The 19,517-nt window shown below is 49.8% G+C and overlaps 1 protein-coding gene across 2 annotated transcripts in view; it reads right to left on the reverse strand.

The window, feature by feature from the left end:
* ARID3B (AT-rich interaction domain 3B) overlaps window positions 1–19,517 on the reverse strand; it is a 52,129-nt gene that overhangs the window by 6,284 nt on the left and 26,328 nt on the right. For both annotated transcript variants that reach the window (XM_061181916.1, XM_061181915.1), the window contains exons 3-7: window positions 15,050–15,121; window positions 14,768–14,840; window positions 2,104–2,287; window positions 579–853; window positions 206–460 (exon numbers count right to left, since the gene is read on the reverse strand). In XM_061181916.1, coding sequence (XP_061037899.1) covers window positions 206–460; window positions 579–853; window positions 2,104–2,287; window positions 14,768–14,840; window positions 15,050–15,121 — 859 coding nt within the window. The remainder of the gene's footprint in view (window positions 1–205; window positions 461–578; window positions 854–2,103; window positions 2,288–14,767; window positions 14,841–15,049; window positions 15,122–19,517) is intronic.

Here is a 19,517-nt window from a genome sequence, read left to right on the forward strand (position 1 = left end):
GAGGCAACTGCAGGTCCCCTGGAAAATGACTTCAGCTTTGGTGAACTGAGATCTCTGTGGCCACCAAAGCCTCAGGTGGCTCTTTGGCCTCTAGATCCATCTGGGGGCCAGGGGGGCAGAACCTGGAGGGGCTCCACCCCAGTCCCCGGGACGTAAACGGGCCCTCAAATGGAGCCGGGGTTTGGCGCCTGCGCCTGGCGCTCACCCCTGCCGTTGATCCTGATCTTCATGGGCAGCTGCCGCGCCATGCTGAAGAAGTTGCGCTGGAAGGCCTGCTGCACAAGGCGCTGCTCCTCCTCTGACAGCCTGGACGCCTTCTTCTCAGGGGGCTCCCCCGACTCCAGCCGCTCCCGCAGCTGCTCCAGCGTGGCCGTCCGGGTACCGGCCTGCTGGCTGGCCAAGGTCACGGGCACAGCCAGGCGATTTGGCACGGGCACGGTTGTCACTGGGACTCCATCACCTGACAAAGGCACCAGAGCTGGACCCAACCCATAACCCACCCTCCCACCTGTGTCTTGGACCCAGGGAACTTGGCGTCCTTCCTCCCTGCCCTTCCTCCTCACAAGGGCCCTGCAGACCTTTCCTGAGAGTGGTTGCTGGGGATATCCGAGGGCCACTGGCATTGGTGCCACTGCCGGAGCCCAGCCCGAGGATGGGGAAGCGGATCTTGGGTGGGGAGAGGAGGGCAGGGGCCCCAGCGGCAGAGGCAGCAGCGGGCGAGTAGCCAAAGAGGGAGGAGCTGTAGCTGGGCCGGCGTCCCTCCCTCCGGTTGCCGTCAATGGCTGCCTGGAGCTCGGCCGGGGAGCTCAAGGCTTTCTTCTCGCACTCGTAGGCATAGAGATACTTCATATACCTGGAGGGAAGGAAGGAAGGAAGCCAGAGTCATCCAAAATGTGGCATGAGGACTGCCCAGTTTAAGTCGATGGGCCTCTGGAAGCGGGCTCTGTGGGGCAGGCTCTGTCCTCTAGGACAAAGGAGCACAACCTGGTGCACCCGATGGAAGAGGAACCTCCCGGACAGCGATGCCCCACCCCAGGCCCTCTAACTGCTACCCAATTCTAAACGCAGCTCCAAGTGGAGGCACGGTTCATTAGGGAAACAGATATTTTCGCCAACATTTCATGTTTGTGTGGCGCCTTCCTAGTGCCCTGGGAGAAATGAGAAATGCCATGTTTGGCAATGTCTTTCTGGCTCCTTGATCTCCTAACCGTTCTGAGTCAGGCTGGTCAGACAGGAGCAATTCTTCCCACTGTGTGTGGACCTAGAAGTGCTGTCCCTCTTTGTGTCAGATGCCCCAAGAAGCAATTCGCTACCCAAGAACCTTGGGAGAAGGACTGCTATGCTGGATATTGCTCTGTTCCCAACTTCTCCTGGAACAGTTTCACTAGATAAAACCCTTCTACTTTTCAACAAGGCCTTAACATGCCACCTAACCTATACATGGCTGATCTTTCCGTATTTTTCACAGAACAACGTCCAGAGTTCCGAAAGAACAGATTCCCCTCTGGTCCTCATTCGCCAGTGCACCTCCTGTTCTCACTGCTTCTATCACCCTTGTAATTAACTCAAATGGGTAGAAAAACAGGTCACCAGTCCCAGTGGGGCCAGCCTGCCTGCCTTCCTCTGGGTCCGCTGTTGCTGGGCAAGCTGAGTGTCAGGTAGGAAGGGCCAGGCTTAGGGTGGAGGCGCTGTGTGGGAGACGACGTCCTGGAAAAAGCGTGGATTTCAGAGACAGAAGCCCAGGCGTGACTCTTCAGCCTGAACACTTACTAGCTGGTATGGCTCTGACCAAACGATCTAACCTCTGAGACTTAGTTCTTGTTGTCTGGGAAACAGGGACAAAAACCTTCTTGACAGGATTGCTGGTGAGGTTTGAATGAAACAGAACAGTGAAGCAGCAGCACACAGGAGATGCTTGGGAAGGGGCGCTCTCAGGATTACTTAGGTTAGGGAGGGATTCATCTCAGAAAGCTCCTGGCCCTTTCAGGAATTCCGCCCATCTTGCTCACTATACAGTGGAATTTCCTTCCTTCCTTTCCTCTAGGTTAAAGCATCCCCTTTCTCCAGCCTTAGCTTCCTTTCCCCAAGGCTCTGGCCACTCACTGGGTCCTCAGGGTGAAGGCGGCGCTGGTGATGGATGTGGGCAGGTTCAGGCCTTTGGTGATCTCCCTCCAGATCTTCTTGTTGATGATCTCCACCAGGCCCCCCTTCTCTGTCACCAGCTTATACAGCATATATAGGTCCAGGATCTGCTTGGCCATGATGGGGATTCGGTTGATGGGGGTCCCTGTGATTGTGCGAAGAGAGAAACAGAGGGTTGTGTCATTACCATGCAGAGAAAGAAGACATCTGTGGATGCCCACCTTTTGCTGAGTTGGAAATACGTTCATAAATCTGCTTAGAAGTATAATTTGACTCAAACTCCCAAAGCCTGGAAGCTATCAGACTAGCTGCCAGTTCTCCTTGGGAAGAACAGAAAGATAGGTCCAACTTACAGGCTGTGTGGCCTTGGGTAAAACACACAGCCTCTCTGGGTCTGTTTCCCATCTGTAAATAAGAGGGCCAGACTAAATGACTTCAAAGATTTTTTTTTTTTTTTGCTAGCAGTATGATTCCAGATTCTTTCCTAATGATTTGGCAACTCAGTCCTCTGGAGCCTTCAGAAGCCGTTCAGCTGCCTCCTCAGGGAAGTCTTTCCCTGACTCCCAAGACAGGTGAGGTCCTGCCCCATTGTCCACCTGGAGAGCTTCCTGGGCTTCTCTTTTGCAGCTCTCAGTGCAGTTTATAACCGTGTTTTTATTTGCCTACTGCCTGTTTTCTCTTCATCTCTTCTCCTGCTGCAGGATGGAGAAATGGTTTTCTCTCTCCTGTGTCCCCCCCATGTCAAAGGAGCTGCTGGGCACACAGGTCTCCAGGGGGATGCAAAGCCACTCAACAATTCTCTCCCCGCTAATCACTCCAACCCCTCCCTGGCCTCTGAAAGAGGGAGGGTCAGAGCCGCTTCCGCCCACTGGCCCCGAAGGGAAGTGAGAGGAGCCAGGGACTTGATTAGGAAACCTGGCACCGAGCAGGAAGGCCCACTAATGAGCACCGGGGGACGGCAGGGAGGGCGGGGCCAGGCTCCTTTCTCGGGCGGCTGGGATGCTCGTCAGGAGGCGTGATGGATGACTGTCATTTGGCAGCCTCGGGATTAATGATCTGGAGGTCAGAGGGGAGAATTCCAGCAGGAAGGGTCACCGTCCAGGGCAGGGTATGAGACTTGTTGCCTTTTGATGGCAAGTCCTTTTACTGTACGTAGGCTGCTCCTCCTGTGTCGTGCCCCCCCCCCCCCAGGCTTGCTGAGGTCTCACTGACTGCCTGGTGGAGTTAGGCCAGCTTGATTAGAGAAGGGCTGTTTGTTTCAGCTCCTCCTGCTTCTTTCCCCTCAAGGAATGGCATTTTCTTCTCAGCTCTACAACACTGGCCTCACCAACTCTTTTATAGGGTAATTCAAGCCAGAGTGGAGTGAAGGGTCCCACGTTTATGAGGAGGAAGTAGCGTGAGCACGAACACGTGGCACTGCTATGGTGGGACCGGGCCTCTTTTCTCAGTGTGGAGAGGGAGCTAGAGGTCTTGAAGACCTTTGTCTTGACCGGCTGGTCTTTGGAGGGTCAAGGACAAAGGGGCCATAGAGTTAAGTTCAAAGATTCATTGGTAAAATATCAGAGGACTGCTGGCATGCTCCTAAGACACGACAGCTCGCGTGTTGGTTAACTTCTTCTCCCTGTGCTGTTCTGGATAGTAGACCTTATTCCTGTCATAAGCACAAGAGTCTCATGCAGCAGAACTGGCCTCCTGGCAGGACAGGGCTAAGGTCTCCCTTCTTTGCAGGCCTGTCTGCCCAAGCACGCTCATGGCCTTGGCGAGTTCATACCCTCAGGGCATCACCTGGAGAGTCTGGGAGGACCACTCCCAAGGCCCCCTCACACAAGACCCCGAAGCTCTCAATTCCAGAAGCTTCCAGAACATCTTCACACATGTGACCTCTTCACTTCCAGGTCAGATGTTCACAATGAGCTCACCTTCATCCCCTAGGCCAGCTCCCATTTCCCATCACTTCCTATTCTTCCAGCAGCACCATCATTCTTTGAGGTCTTGGGTAGACCTCCGAGGCAGCACTGGCTCCTCTCCCTCCTCTCTCACCCACCTTTAGGCTGTCGGGAGGCTCACCTATTACTGCTTTGAGGCCCCTCTCAAAGCCATCTTCCTCTCCGTCCCTCAGCCACCACCCTGGGCCAGGCCCTCGCTGGCTCACCATCAGATGCCCCCAGCAGCTTTGAATCCACGCGCTCAACCTGCACGCTGCTGCCAGACCATCTAATGAAAACACCACTTTCACGCCATTACTCGCTTCCTAGTTTAAAAACCCACAATGACTCTTACTGCCAACCCAGCCCACCTCACATGTTCAATCTCATGACTCGGGTTCCCCAACACTCCTTAGAAGATTACGTACGATGTATTTCAAGCATGTCCCAACAACTCACTCTCACTCCAATCAGTTGGGTCTTCTCACCCTCACCCCTAAAGCCAAGCTCCTTTCTCCTCTACTTTTTGTTTTTACTCTCCCTCCTCATCAAGCCTAAAATGACCTGTCTGTGCTCAAATCCTCTCTACACTGGCCTTCAACGTTCACTCCCTCCAGGAAGAATTTTCCAACTACCCCAGTTCACATGGATTTCTTTCCTCTCAGAATTTCTATTATAACCACTACAAGTTCAGCAAATAGTTACACTTGTTTCACATATGTTCGTCTGGTATCCCAGGAGGACTGTAAGCTCAATGAAGGCAGGGACTGTTTTTCCTTCATCATGTCTTGAATATTATAATGTTTAATAAGCTAAACTACCATGCAGATTAAACAAACCGACCAACCAACCTGCTTCTCAGAGTCAAAGCAACCAGCTCTGTGTTAACCCAACTGGGAATATTAAACGCATTTCCTTCCTGCTTGTGGTGTGCCCACCAGGGTCTGTCACTAACTCTAAGTGTCTAATTGCTGACAGCCCTGAACAGAAGTCACCCTCTCCTCTCAGGTCCTGGCAGGTTCATTAGGGGGTCACAACCCTTATTAAACAGACTGCGGAACCGAGGCCCAGGGTGGTTAAGCCCTTTGTGTCCGAGTCCTACAGTAAGAGGACTGGCAGCACAGGAATGGATGGAGAGCTGGGGATCAAGAAGGTAAAGAAACCATGACTTTATTCAGTGGGGCCAAAGGGAAGGCGAGACAGGTGTGAAAGAGGGCAAGGGGGCTGGGTCTGTGATGCCCACAGAGCAGGCGTGGCTGAGTGAGTGACCGCCAAGCAGAGCATGCCCAGCCGAGGGAGTGCTGTCCTTCAGAACTGTCACCTTGGAGAGCCAGCTACCGCTCCGTTTGTGAAGAGCTTTCAGAGTTTACACTATTTTCATTTGATTCTCTCCAAGGGCGGTAAATCTTCAAATGTAAAGGGTGTATTTTACTTTTAGAAATGGTCATTCATGGAAACAAGCCAGGAAAATAGGATGAAGTGACCAGGCTGTTTATACTGATTTTGTGTGAAGATGAGGTGTGGCCATAAACCATGACAGATTATCTAGTGTGGCTCAAACTGCCTCTGAAGGCAACTCCCCAGAGAGGAATTACAGATTTGCTCAGAGTAGTCACTAGACTAAATGGCTAGTCATTTGAGATGGCTTCTTTCAAAGACAACAATGTCATAGATGTAGAAATTTCATTAAAAATTAGCCTTTTTTATAGTCACACAGAGAGTGACTGCATTAGGCTGGGAACTGCTCAGGGGCAAGGGAAAACAGGTAGATACCGGACCTGAGAAGACAATGAAGGAGCAAAGTGGCATTTCAAGTCCCCAGAGTGACCTCTTCCCAGCACCGCTGGAGAGAAAACACAGGCCAGGGCTGCTGTGCAACCCAGCCCCACTCTGGGCATGTGGGGGTCATGACTTCTCTCACCAGGGCCCCTAAGGCCTGGCCAGGCACCCCGGTTCCAGGATCAGTGGGTAAGGGGAATGGGCATTTTCTTCCTCATGGTTGGCTCCCCACGAAACTGCTAAAAGTAGCTCCCAGTGCAGGCGGGCCCCTCAGTACCGTCAGAAACAAAGCTGAAGCTATTCTGAGAGCCAGCTCTAGATGACATCATGGTTTTCTCACATTATGCAGCCAATCCAGACACAAAACTTGCCCTGGCTTCGATTCTTTCGACAACTAAGAGAGAGGCAGGATCCTCAGGCTGGTCTCTGCAGTCTGCTCTGTGCTTAGTGGGCCTGGTAGCCATCTCCCTTGTCCCAGGGAGACTCAACTATGAAGAGAAGGGGAGAAGGCCTTTTAGCTGAGTTTCCCTGCCTGAACAAGAAAGAAAACCAATACATCACGCTGGGGGGTGGGGATGGGGGGGGATCAACAATATTCAGGCCTCAGTTTCCCTGTCAGTCTGAAGCAAGGAATTTGCTTCCAGATGACTTCCAGTTCTAAAGTCCTATGAGTCTATGAATAAAAACTTAAAACAAAAATTGATAGTTTGGGTGGGGGGGTGGTGGTGGTGGTGGGATGAATTGGGAGATTGCGATTGACATATATACACCAATATGTATAAAATGGACAACTAATAAGAACCTGCTATATAAAAAAATTAAATTAAATTAAATTTTAAAAAATTGATAGTTGTGACTATTACCAAGGGAGGTAACTTGGTTTTAGGAGCTTGCCTGAATTACGAAATAATGTTGCCAGGTGACCTTGAGATGGATGGTTTGGGATCTTCTCCGATGAAGGGCGCCTGTGTGGCTTAGGACCAGGTCTGTGAAGTTCAAGTCCATAAGCAATGGCTCTTTCTCTAGCCTTGTGGGGAAATGGGGGAGTCTCTGGCCTATTCTCTGGGCTGGATTACATCTTCCTCTAAAGAGGCTCTTCTCCTGAGAGGGGGCAGGCCTCAGTCCACAATAAATGCAAAAGCAACCTGCAGAGAACCAGGAAGGAGGCCAGCAGCCACTGCAGGGAGCTCTCGGTGGGTCACCAGTGTTGGCCCTGCAGGAGGCCGAATCTCCGCCCCCATCACACCTCCCAGAGGGGGCGGGAGCACCTGATGGGGAAGCCTGTGGACTGTCAGTCACTGCTATCAAAGCAGGAGCTAGGATTGAAGGTAATTAATCATGCTCCCTCTGACAGCAATCCAGGGCCTTATCTGTACCCCAAGAAATGCCGCTGGTCTCCAGTTCCCTCCTCAATAAAGGAGACTGACAGTTGCAACAAAGAGGCCCCTTATCAGATTTCAGCCGGGGAGCCTGAGGCAGCTCAAGGGAGATGTGGAAAAGGCTTTTATGAGGCCCGGACCCAGCGAAGCTGTGGGGGCTCCTGGGGCTTTAACCCTTGGAGGTGGGAATGCCGCTGGGCACTGGCGCTCGCAGGCCAAAGCTGTGATCCGGAGCTTTCAGTGAAGATGGAGCTAAACAAAAGCTGCTCCCCGGCTCTTGGCTCAGTCTTCCCAGCAATCAGACTGTGGAGACAGAGCTTAGTGGGGGTGAGGGCAGAGGCCTCCTCTGGCACTAGAGACAAAGATGGGAGATGGCAGGAATGTTGGGGGGAGGGCCACTTCCTCCCCACCACAGAGAATGGGCACATTCCAGTCAAGACCAGAAGCAATCAGGGGGCAGGGACCCAAGACAGAGTCGCATGGCTGCCTTCCTGCCTACTGGTCAGGGGTGAGGGCCCAGGACCCAGGGCGTGGCCCTGCCAAGGACCCTCGCTGCTTTTTCCTGACTTTGAACGAGATCATTAATCATTTCCATAGCCAGTCAAGAGAGCTGGGCGGCTGACCAGGGAGCCTAGAAGAGTTAAGTCCCACGTTAAGCAGGGAATGTGCACAGGCAGACAGGCAGGCAGGCCTCCTGCTTATTCCTCTGCATATTAATTCCCGCCCTGCTCTAGTCCTGCTCCCCAGCAACAAGCAGAGGAATGACTGGTGATTTTTTTCCCCCTGACTCGTTCATGTAGAAAATACCTCCCACCGGGAAACTGGGCAGCAGGCTCTGGTGGCGTGCCATGCAGTGAGTAGATGACTGTTCCACAGGTCAGGGCAGAGGCAAGATGCGCAAGTATCCTAATACCAACACGTATGCTTCAGCCCTCTACCTCTGATTTCCCACTGAGGGGGGGTCTAACTGACATAGAGCCCAGTGCACTAATCTTAAGTATACAGCCCTCCAGATCTTTACTGCTGTGTATACCCCTGTATCCATTCCTCAGATCAAAATACAGAACATTTCCAGCACCCCAGAAAACTCTTCCATTACCATTCCCAATCAATATCCATCCCCTACCCCCCCCCCAGGAGGTAACTATTATCCTGACATGTATCACTATAGGTAACTTTCTTGAACTTTACAAAAATGGAAGAATGCAGTATATAGTCTTCTGTGTCTGGCTTCTTTTGTTCCACGTTAGGCCTGTGAGAGTCATCCCAGTTGGGTACAGCAACAATTCATTCTTTGTTATCGCTGTGTGGTATTCCACTACAGGACTATGCCAACATTTAGTTACCCATTCTACTACCAATGGAAATTTGAGTTCTTTCCACTCTTTGGCTATAATGAATGGTGTTGCTACGAATATTCTCGCATGTGTCTTGCAGTGAACATAAGCTCTCATTTCTACTGGGGATACACCTAGAAGTGAAATTGCTGGGTAATAGGGTTGGCATATGTTTAGCTTTAGTAAACATTACCAAACAGATTTCCAGTGGTTATGCCCATTTATATTCCCACCAGCAATGCATGGGAGTTCTGGAGGCACCAAACCTGAGAGGCTAATTTTAAACCCATTACCCTTCTTGATACTCTAGTTTAGACTAATTGCTTTGCTGGTCAACAGACCTGGCCCGAGTCTCTAGGAGAGGGGGTGGAAGGCTGGCCGGGGAGAGGTGCAACAACTCAGGGGTGTTCTGGCCTGAGCAGTGTGCATGGCTGTCTGAGCTTCCATTGCTAATCCATGCCCCTCCCTCTCCAGACCTAGTAGATTTTCCCACAGTGTAACTCGGTCAAACTCTCCCTTCAAACTTTCCCTATGCCAACCTTAGGACGATTTATTGAATATTGGCTCACCTTGGAAAAAAGGAGGCAAAACTATCAACCCCATTTTACCAAGTGCTAGAAGTACCAATAAATGATCTTGAAGGGGAAGAGGCTGAATTTAAAGACAAAAGTGAGCTATTCAAATTAATCATGCCTTTCAAAAACCAGGGTCTCTTATTATCATGGATAACTGGGTAGTTATAAGGTATTTAAATGACTATTAAAAGTGGGGGGAAAAAAAAACCCCAGTACTTGAACAGTGGTTGGATCACCTGGGGAGAGAAAAAGATCTGGCCTAAGACAAAGGAAGATTTGCATTTTGGACTCTCATTTGGGGGTAAAGTTAGAATATGAAGCCCCAAAGCCTATTTTATCTGACAAAGACAAACATATTTTAGTCTGTCAGGAAGAGTGGCCATGGCACAGACCATTTACAGCAAGATACAAAGAATATACAAGAAACTCTCTCCACCAAAAGGCAAAGCAATATATGTCACGAACATTTCCTTGCCTGAGATGGATAGATAAGCACACAACAGAAGGAAAAACACTCAAATTGCACTTCGAGGCAGACCAAGCCCTTTTCCCACAGTAAATTCTTTGTATATACACATCAAAAACAGATCCAACAATCCATTTGGGAAAACCAAGGTCAGTTTGCAGCCCTGAACAGAACTGGTGGGGGAGGGAGGGCAGTTCTCCGGTGAGGTCTAGACAAAACTTGTCTTCCACATGACCAAGCAGGTCCTTAGCCTGGTGTGCCGAGCTGGGACGGGGGCTGGAGGGGAGATCCTTGCTTGTGGGCACTCCGGGTGCGCGCAAGATGCTACCGTTAGGGCTTCTGTCTCCCGTGCCCCCAACCCCAACCCCATCCTGCCTTGACAGATGGCGCTTCTGTGCCAGCCACTGTGAACTGTCACATCTGCCCTTCCCTGAGAGATAAGCCGCCTTACCCTGAGATGAAGACTCTTCTTGCATGAAGAGTTCTACCTCGTGTTAATCAGTTAGATGCTGTCAGACCCTACCAGAGACCGACCTGTGGAGGCGGGCCACAGTCTCTGTGGGGCTCAGAAGGCTGAAGGAGAGATGAGGCTTGTCCACTGTCCCAGTGGGAAGTGATGGAGCTGCTGGTGCCAGGGGCCAAGTTTCTCAAGGGCAGTGCAGGCGAGGGGAAAAAGTCCTGGCCTCAGGATTAGGAGACCAAGTGCTAAATTGGCTCTGTGGCCTCAGGTGAGTCATTTAACGTGGGGGCTGATTCTTCATGGCTAACGTGATAACCTTTGCTCTCTCCACCCCACAGAGCTGGAGCTGTGGGGAACAGCAGATCAGATAATGGGTTGAAAGGGTTCTGTAAAGTACATGGGGTAACAATAATAAAATTAACAGCAAAATCATCTCCCTCCTCTTTGATGAAACCACACTTCTGTTTCATTGCCTGGGGAACAAGAGAACAAGCTCTTCTTCCTTAGTGATGAAGAAAGAATGGAATTGTTTACAAGCCTTTGCTTATGAGACTTCCAAACTAGCACCGCCCCCTCTCCGTACCCCCTGGAAAATCTACCAGGGAATGATACCTCAGGAATCACCCACCGTGAGTTAAATTAGACAGAGAATTTTATTTACAAATGTTTGGCGTTTTTTTTGGACAAAGAAAGGTGTGTGTGTGTGTGTGTGTGTTTTACACACACACACACACACAAAAACGTGCACATGGCAAAAGGTGAGGAAAAAGAGGCATAGGTGTTCTGAGATCTAACCCATCTTTCTACAGAAACATTTGTGGGGGAAGCACAAACAAAGGAAACTTGTTTAATTCAGTTTGGCTTCAGTCAGCAAAAGAAACACATGATTCACCAAGGAAAGGAGTGAAGCATTTGGTTTTGGGGGTCCCTGGTGTAGTTTTTACACAACTATTTTGATAGAAAATTGCTCAAGGGGCTTTTCTTCTATTTTGGTTATCGAGGGTGGCTCATTATCTGTTTGTAGCTCAACAGACACAATCAGGGACACAGAACAGAGAACTTGGAAGAAATTTCCAGATTGACTCTAACTGAACCTGCGCATTTTATAGATAAGGAAACCGTGGCCCCCAGAAGAGGAAGGATTTGCTCAGGATCGTGGAGAAGGGTGGGATGTTAGCACTGGCTTCACACTCCTCAGTCCAGAGCTCCTTCCCCCTCCGCATGCCTCCCGACAGGCTGCAGCAGCCGTTCCTGAGGCAGGCAGGACGCAGGGAGCCCGACTGGGCACTGCCTCGGCCTCTTCTCAGGCGCCTTCTGGGCCGGGTTGTTCTGCTGGTGGGGGAGGGGTCGCGAGGTGCAAGTCACCCGGTCTGGCCTAGAAACCAAGGTGCCTCGAGCTGAAAGGCCCATCTGCTGCAGTCAATTCACCCAAACATGTTAACAAGCCAGAGAGACCCAGCACAAAGCAGCGGTTACGGCTGGGCCCCTCTCCCAGTGGACAGCCGTTTTATCACCTGCAGCTGCAGTCATTTGGGGCCGCCTGCTGTGTCCTGCCACCCTTGGAGCCCGGTCCACTTCCTCTGCAGTGGAGCCTTCCATGTCAAAGCTGCCCGGCCCACTCATGGCCCAGGTGGGCGGCACCGGGCCTTTCAAACTCAGGTCGCTTTCAGTGGTTCCTTTGAAATCTACTGCTTATCCTCCGTATTAGCTCTGGAGGATGAGTTGCTGACCTACTGCCAGGGTCTATGAGGCTTTTCCTTGGAGCCAGCCAGCTAACAAGATTGGGCTCCTGAGTGCCCCAGACACTCCAATTTGGGAGTGACAAATAAGTCACAAACGTCTGGGGGCCCTTGGTCTCACCATTCTGTGAAGAGTAAAGACAGCAAGCTTCACATGGTTAGAAGCGCAAACTGCTCCCAGTCCCCTTGAACTGCCCATTCTAATTTAGACCATCAACCATGAGTTTTCCAGGGAGGAGAAAACTGATTTTAAAGGGAACAACCTCCACAGTCTCCCTGCCTCAGCCTTCCCTCTTCAGCCCAACTGTACACTGTTTGCCACAGTAAACCTCCTGAAAGCACAGCTCTGGTGATACTTCTCATGTGTTAACTTCAATAACTCGGCTGTGTCACAGACAGGAGTGCTAACTTCTTGGCCAAACACGGCTCTTCACAGTCTGGTGCCAGCTGATTCATCCAGGCCACAGACAAGGGTTCTTTCAGCCGTGCCTGGACCACGTACACCACGCATGCCCCGCGTTTCTGCCTCCACTCTCCCTATGCTGGAGCTACAGCAACTCTCAGGTCCCTACACTCCAGCCTAGGATGGGGCCCCACCACCCATTCCTTTGGCACTCAGCCAGGGACGGGGAGTTTATCCTATTGCCGGACACAGGCCCTGCCGCCCCCAGGCGTTGCTACCTGAGTGGAGATAAGATGATTTCCCTGAAGAGTTTCTCTGCAGAGGAAATTTTTGATCTTCACCTTCTTTCTTATCCTTCTATGGCAGTGGTTCTCAACAGGGGGACAGTTTTGTCCCCCAGGGCACATTTACAATATCTGCAGACATTTTTGGTTATCAAGACTGGGGGGTGCCCCCCCGCAACAAAGGACTATCCAATCCCCAAAGTCAATATGCTGAAGCTGAGAAACCTTATACTAGAGTAATTAACAAGTAGCAAAACTGACTTGACTGTCTCCCTTCTACTGCTGATGCCAGCAAATAGTGAAATACCTAACATAAGTGCTGAAGACAGAAAAAAGATTTACTCAGGGCCTGAATAACCATAAATTGACATGATCAAAGAGAGTCTCTTACTCCTGCTTTGGGTGGAATAGACTAGATGGCAGTCTGGTAGCCCCAGTGCTGTGCAATAGCGGGACACTCAGCACACACTGCTCTCTACTGCTGACCTCCAATCACGGGCCAAGGTCTAATTGTGGGTGGGAGTGAGGTGGGGGAGGGGAAGCTCGGCTTCCCTGTGTGGGGCAGCTGAGTTAGGAAAATCAACAGGACTGCTCCTACAGCAAACACATCCTGAGCGGCACCCGCCTCCAGGTCTGGCCCTGTGCTAGCACTGGGGACTTGGAGAAATGACAAAGTGGCTGTCCTCAAGGAGCGCCTCGTCTAGTGGGGACATATAGAAGTAAACAAACAATTACTGATCTTCACTCTTGGCTAGGCTGATATAACTAAAAATCCTTCTGGGAAGGGAGAAAAACAATAAAGTATCAATAGACTATAAAGCAGTGGAGCCACACTGCTGATTAAAATCTATATTGTTATAGCAGCCCCTCTGAGATGAGATCAGCTCCCGGGTTTGCACCAGCTGGGCTTGTGGAGCTTGTAAATAATTAAAAGGTAATTGGAGGGGGAGACCAAAGTATTAAGTGGATTTCTCTCTCTCAGGGCAACCAGGGAGTTTCATTGCTGCCAGTCACATTATCTTTCAGGATTATATTCTTGTTTTTTACTGACACATGCAGCTCCAGATAACAGTTGGAGGAGTAAACTAATTAGAGCTGCTTAGACTGCTTTGATAGGCTTGGAGATGGGGGGAAACCGAGACTCAAAACTTTCGATTGCCTTTGTAAGCAAACCAGCAGTAATAGGCGTGCTACTAAGAAGGCAATAAGGCTTTGGAAGGTAAAGGAAGGGGAAGGAGGGGGAGAGAAAGAGGGATGGGGCTGGTGGGGAGAGGAAGAGGGAGGGAGAGGAGTTAACTCAGAATACTTAGTTGCTGGGGGCTGTCATTATAGCTCAGCCCAGAATAAAGAGGAGGATTTCATTCCCAGGTCTCAATAAAGGAGCTGACACAGAAACCAAGGGATACATGATCAGGCAGGATCCCAGGGAACATGCTGGCAGGAGCAGCTCTCCCTTACAGCTTTGTCCTGAGGTGAAGAAGATGGAGCTACACAGGTTGCAGAGGATCATCTCCTAGAGGCTGGGGTTCTGACCATGCTTCCTGAGGGCTGACCCAGCTGGTGAACCCATTGCTGTGACAGGATACAAAGCCAGGAAGTTGAGTCACTGGGCTCAAGACTCAGACATGCCATCGTCCAAAGTGGAGATGGTTGGGGGTGGGTGGGCGGGGAAGAGTGAGAAGGAGAGGAGGACAGGGAAGTGGGAAGGTGCATTTTAAGGCAGATGCCCATGTGCCCTACACTTAAACTGCAGGAACACCCCAACCAAGCCAGTGAATGCAAAAATCAAAGAGCCAATGGATAAGAAAAAAAGAGTTAGCTTTTCCTTTTCGTGGATCATTTCAGATCCTCCCAACAAATCCTGAAGGGCCTCTATTCTTTCACTGACCCTTCTAAGTCTCTATTAAGCTAGATGCACCAGCAGGAAGCCCCATATACCAGTTTAAGTGATGTCCAGGACTGCTATAAGGCTAAGAAAAAAGTATAATTGAATTTGAAATGACTCCAGAGACCAGTTAATCAGAACAGTGACAAAAATAAAGCAGGACCAAATCTGGATGATCATTCCATTCATTTTCTACCCAGGCCCTCTTTGCCCCCTTCAACCTGGTTGTCAATTATTCTGACAAGTATGGGACCAACTGGCAGTAAACGGCTCTCGTTCTCCTGAGCTAAGATGCTGGCACTCCGCAGGGAGGATGGCTAACAGTGACCTGCACACAGTAGGCACTCAATATATATTCAGTGAATTGAAATGATGAGTAGACTGAACACTCACCTCTCTTCTGCATAAAGACGAAGAGGTCATCCAGGAACTCCTTCCTTTCTGGATCACTGTCCAGTTCATACAGCTGTAATCCCAAACCCCCCAGGGGAGAAAAAAAACACCACAATGAAAAATTCCATCTTATGCAGGAAGTCTTACACCAGTGATACACAACCATCTGAATGACTACAAATGTGACTCACAGGCCACTTCTATCCTTATTCCTTGGGGATCAGATACAACGACCCACTGCAGAACCGCCCCTTTCGTTATCACAAAGGAAACATTACAGACCTTGGCAAAATCACGAGAGATCTCTCTTCCCCGGCCTCCATCCGCATCATCACTCCAGGCCAAACCACCATTCTAAAGGGGAACAAAGCACAGCGTTCAGAGGGAGCAGGAAGAGAGTGAGAGAGGGCAAGGCAATCATTTAGGGTGCAGATGAGGACCCTTAGCAACTGTGCTCTCCTGGCTCACACTGAAAGACTGACGGCTCGAGTAACTGCCCCTGCCACCCGAACAGGGACATCTTGTTTTCATGCTTTCAATTATGGTTCCAAAACCAGAGGGAGTCACCTGGAAGAATCATGTCCATTTGTTGGAGGGGGGTGGGTGTTACTTGTACCTGATAACCCTGGGGAAGGAGGACACAAAGGCCCCATTTTCTGAAAACCTGCTCAACCCTAGCTCATCTTCTGGAAGCCATCTCTGTAGTACTCTGAGATGTACTACTTTCCTGCAGGTTCTATATGGCATATGTTTGTATGTTTTATGATGTGTTTGTATATTATATGGTATGTTGTGAAGATACCTAGCCTGGCCTCCCACACAACACTCTAAGTGTAAGATAAACGGTCAGAGGGAGCAAGACAAAGATCTCGAAGATCTCAAAGATCCTGTGGTCTCTCAGCCAAGCCTCACCACCAGAAGCCCTAACTCTAGTGATTAGAACTGCCGAGTGACATGAGGGCCCCCAGGGCCTGAGATTATTCCCAAGGCACAGAGACTCTGTGCCACTAGGGTGAAGTTCATTTTCATTAAAGAAGTAATAAAAACCTAAACCTAATTCAATTGATTAGGTCAAACCAACACCATTCAACTGAACAGGAGGAAATGGCAAATATGCTTTTGTTTATGTTCTTGAAATCTCCTTCCCACTTTTATCAGTTGGGTAACTCTTATTTCTCAAATCAGGCATCATCTTCTATGGGAAGCCTTCCCTTCACACCCAGCTGCACAAGTACTCTGGAAGCACTCTCTGTACATTTCGAGCTTAGAATTTCACACATTATTTTGGAATTATTTGTCATCCCCACATATTGTAGGCTCCTTGAGAGCAAAGTGTCTTATTCATCTTTGTACCTTTAGCACGCAGCACACGGCCTGACACTTACAAGGCTCCAGTGAATACCTGATGAACTATAATCACTGTTAAAAGGCATTAACTGTTTTTTTGAGCCAATTAAGCCACTCTTCAAAAAATATACAGACATATATACCATACAGAAGAGTCCAAAAGGCCCTCTGCTAGTGGGGAGTATGAAATGTCAAAGCAGAAGTCGCCTGTTCACCTCATCCCACCTGTCAGTGGAGGACCCAGGGATGGGAATGGACACACTGAGACCATCACTCTCTCATTTCTCCCCCAGGACCAAAGGTGCCCATAGGCACAAGCACACACGTGTGCCACCCAGCTGGCTGGGGTGTGTAAGTGGCTGGGGAGAGACATCTGGGGTTGGGGAGCAGGTTTCTTGGGAGGACATTCTTTGGATTGCTTAGGGATCTCGTAAAATCATGCCAATAAATGAAAGCGTGCTCTAATTCCATTCTCTCTCTTTAGTAAAGCTTGCCTGAAAGCAGGAGGTTATTCAGGTTATTCAGTTAAATTCTGGGGCCGTACTTTGCTTCCCCTACTCAAAGTGGGCTCTGAGATGTAGACCCACTTTCTGAGAGCAGCAATTTAGCGCACACAGAGGTAAGTATAACCGAGAAGAAGTGACACCCTGTCAGTTGACATGAAACAGGCTACATCAAATTGTTTCCCTGCTTATCTAGTAAAAGACGTGTGTACGGAAGTGCTCAGGAAATGCTATCTGACTGTGCACACATCATCTCCCCAGGCAGATGCTGTACAAATCTTCCTATAGCACCTTCAGCTCAGGGAGGCCAACAACCAAGCAGGAGGAACACTATTAAAAAAAAAAAAAAAAAAGCTAAAACCCACCCCCACGTTGTAATTACAGTCAACAGAAATCTGGTGTCATCTGCTGGCAACTAGCACAGTGAATAATCAAGATGAATTACGCCTGTCAGCTCAGCAAAACCAGACAGAGTTACAGTCCCCTTTCAAAGCTGCAGCAGGTCGCCCTAATGCCCAGTGATTTTGTTTGAGCCAGTAATTCCTGCTGGAAAGTCAATTATCCCTGGGGCCCCTATCAGCTGAAAGACATTTAATGGGGGATCATTGCTGCTTCTGTTATGTCAGCTGTTTACTGTGGCAGCTCAATTCCCAACTCTCTAGCTGGAGATCTGAAGCTGATTCTGTTCACAGGAAGATTCTTTATCGGTCACCAAGAGGGATGAAAACACAGTTTTTTGCTCATCACAGTAACTTCTAGGCACTCTGAATGCTCACTCAAAAACTATTTAACACTCAGTTGGGTGGGGAGGATGGAATCCACAGCCTAGAATCTCAGACAGGGCTTTCCACAGCAGTAAGAGCGTGTAAAAACAAGCACGCCAGTGCCAGTGCCACCACGGGTGTGACTACGTGTGAAAATAAACACCCGAGTGTGAGGGCTCAGCTCCAGGAACAGAGGAGAATGCCTTGTAGGATGGGGATGGGGGTCGTTGTGGCCCCGTGGCTTTCACCAGCTCTGCCCAAATCTCAGCAGAGTCCGAGCAGTGGGATGGTCAGATCGTGCACTAGCCACGGCCCACTAAGTAAGAACCACTCAGATTCAAAATCTGCTTAGAGGCGGGATTTTAGCTTGACACGCACTAGGTCGGTGACCACAGAGGACAGGGAGACTTGTCAGAACAGGACGGAAATAGGACACTACATTCTTTGAGCAATCCCACTGTTTGACCCATTACACAGATAGGAGTGTCAGCTACTATTTAAAGAAAACACAGGAAAAGAGCTGCCCAGGAGCTGAGGTGTTTTCTTTTGTCCAAGGCAAAATTGGGCCATTATACAATTTAAAACATTTAGTTGGGGCTGATGGGGAAATGTCCACTCTCTCTGCATTACTTTGTTTTGAGGCAATTAAACTTCAACCCTGATTCACAGGATTTTCTGGCTGAGGTGAGAGTAATTCCTAAGCCCTGCCCACCCTTCACCGTCTAGCTGGAATGCTGTTTCCTCCGTGCAGTCTCTCTGCCCACCAGTGTCTTTCTCCTCTGGGCTGTGTCACCTCGTGTTCTGGTTATTGTGCCCCTGCTTATGTCCCCAGTCTGTAAGCAGCCTGTCAGGGTATCCCCAGCCCCCAGCACATAAAAAGCACTGACACATCTGCTCAGAGACAGAGATGGGCTCCCCCATGGGACCTCCAACCCCACAACTCCTATTTTCCCGTCCTCCTTTCATTGGGAGGATTACAGGCTTCAGCAGTTATTTTCTTGGTTCTTAACTCTGATCAACTGCGGTAAAACACAGCTCACTTATGCACTTCAAGTTTATGTGCAGGTTTCTTGGCCTATCAGCGGGGTGTGGGTATGCCTGCTAGAAAGTTATCAGCTCAGAAATGATTGAATTTCTTGAATGTAGAATGTGCCTGATTGAGACTGTAGTGGTGGAGGAAACCAGGGAGTGGCAGAAGCAAGTGTGGGGAAAACGCACCCCACTCGACAGTTTAGAGATCAAGAGGGGTCCCCAAGAAAAGTGTTTCAGTTGAAGGGTTGCCACGTGCAAGTCTACCAGCCGGGGGAAGAGGCTTTGTTCCCTGTGGGCAGCAGGCAGCAGCATTCAACAGCCGAGAAATGTGTGGGATCAACAGTAGCCAGAGCAGCCGCTCACTGCCATTTACGACCTTCTCAGCCTCTCCTACTTGAGAGCTCCCTTTAAGGGCTTTGATCTCACCAGGAGCTCACAGGAAACTGACAGTTTGTTCCCAAATACCCACCCAAGGCTAGCTTTGGCTACCATACCCACATTCAGCTCATTTTCCCCAGGGAGGCCACCGGGTGTTTTGCCTGTAAATCTCTCAAAATTGGTAGTGAAAGAAGGCTGGGGAAAGAAGAAAGCGGAGCAGGAAGCTAGTGTTTGTGCATCTTCTGTGTAACAAGGACTAGACTGGGAGCTTACCAAGCATTTTCTCCCTTAATTCTACAATGCAGAGGTGCTTATTTGGAGATGGGAAAAGAATGGCTCAAAGAGTAGGTTAGTTACCTTTCCCACAGCCTCAGAGCTCCCAAGTGGTAGCGTCAGCATTAAAACCCAGGTCTGCCTGGCTCTCTGTTACACCACCCTGCCTCATGGGTGGAAAGAACAGTAGAGAGTGTTCTGGGTGGGGACATCAGGAAGGGAGAAAGGGAGGAAAAGAAGAATAATGTCCTCTGTACACAGAATGTCTACAAATGCCAAGTCTTGGCCTTGGGTGGCTCTATCAATGGGAGATTCTTTTGCTCCTTGATTTTTCTCACTGGCTTCATCTGGGAGGTGCAGCCAAACAGAAAACCAGCCCTCACACAGCATCTGCCCAGGAGACTTATCTGGGGCTACTGGGGGTACTGGAATAAGAACTGCTAACCTTTTACC

Source organism: Eubalaena glacialis, chromosome 2 (genome assembly GCF_028564815.1).
Source record: "Eubalaena glacialis isolate mEubGla1 chromosome 2, mEubGla1.1.hap2.+ XY, whole genome shotgun sequence".
Lineage (NCBI taxonomy): Eukaryota > Metazoa > Chordata > Mammalia > Artiodactyla > Balaenidae > Eubalaena > Eubalaena glacialis.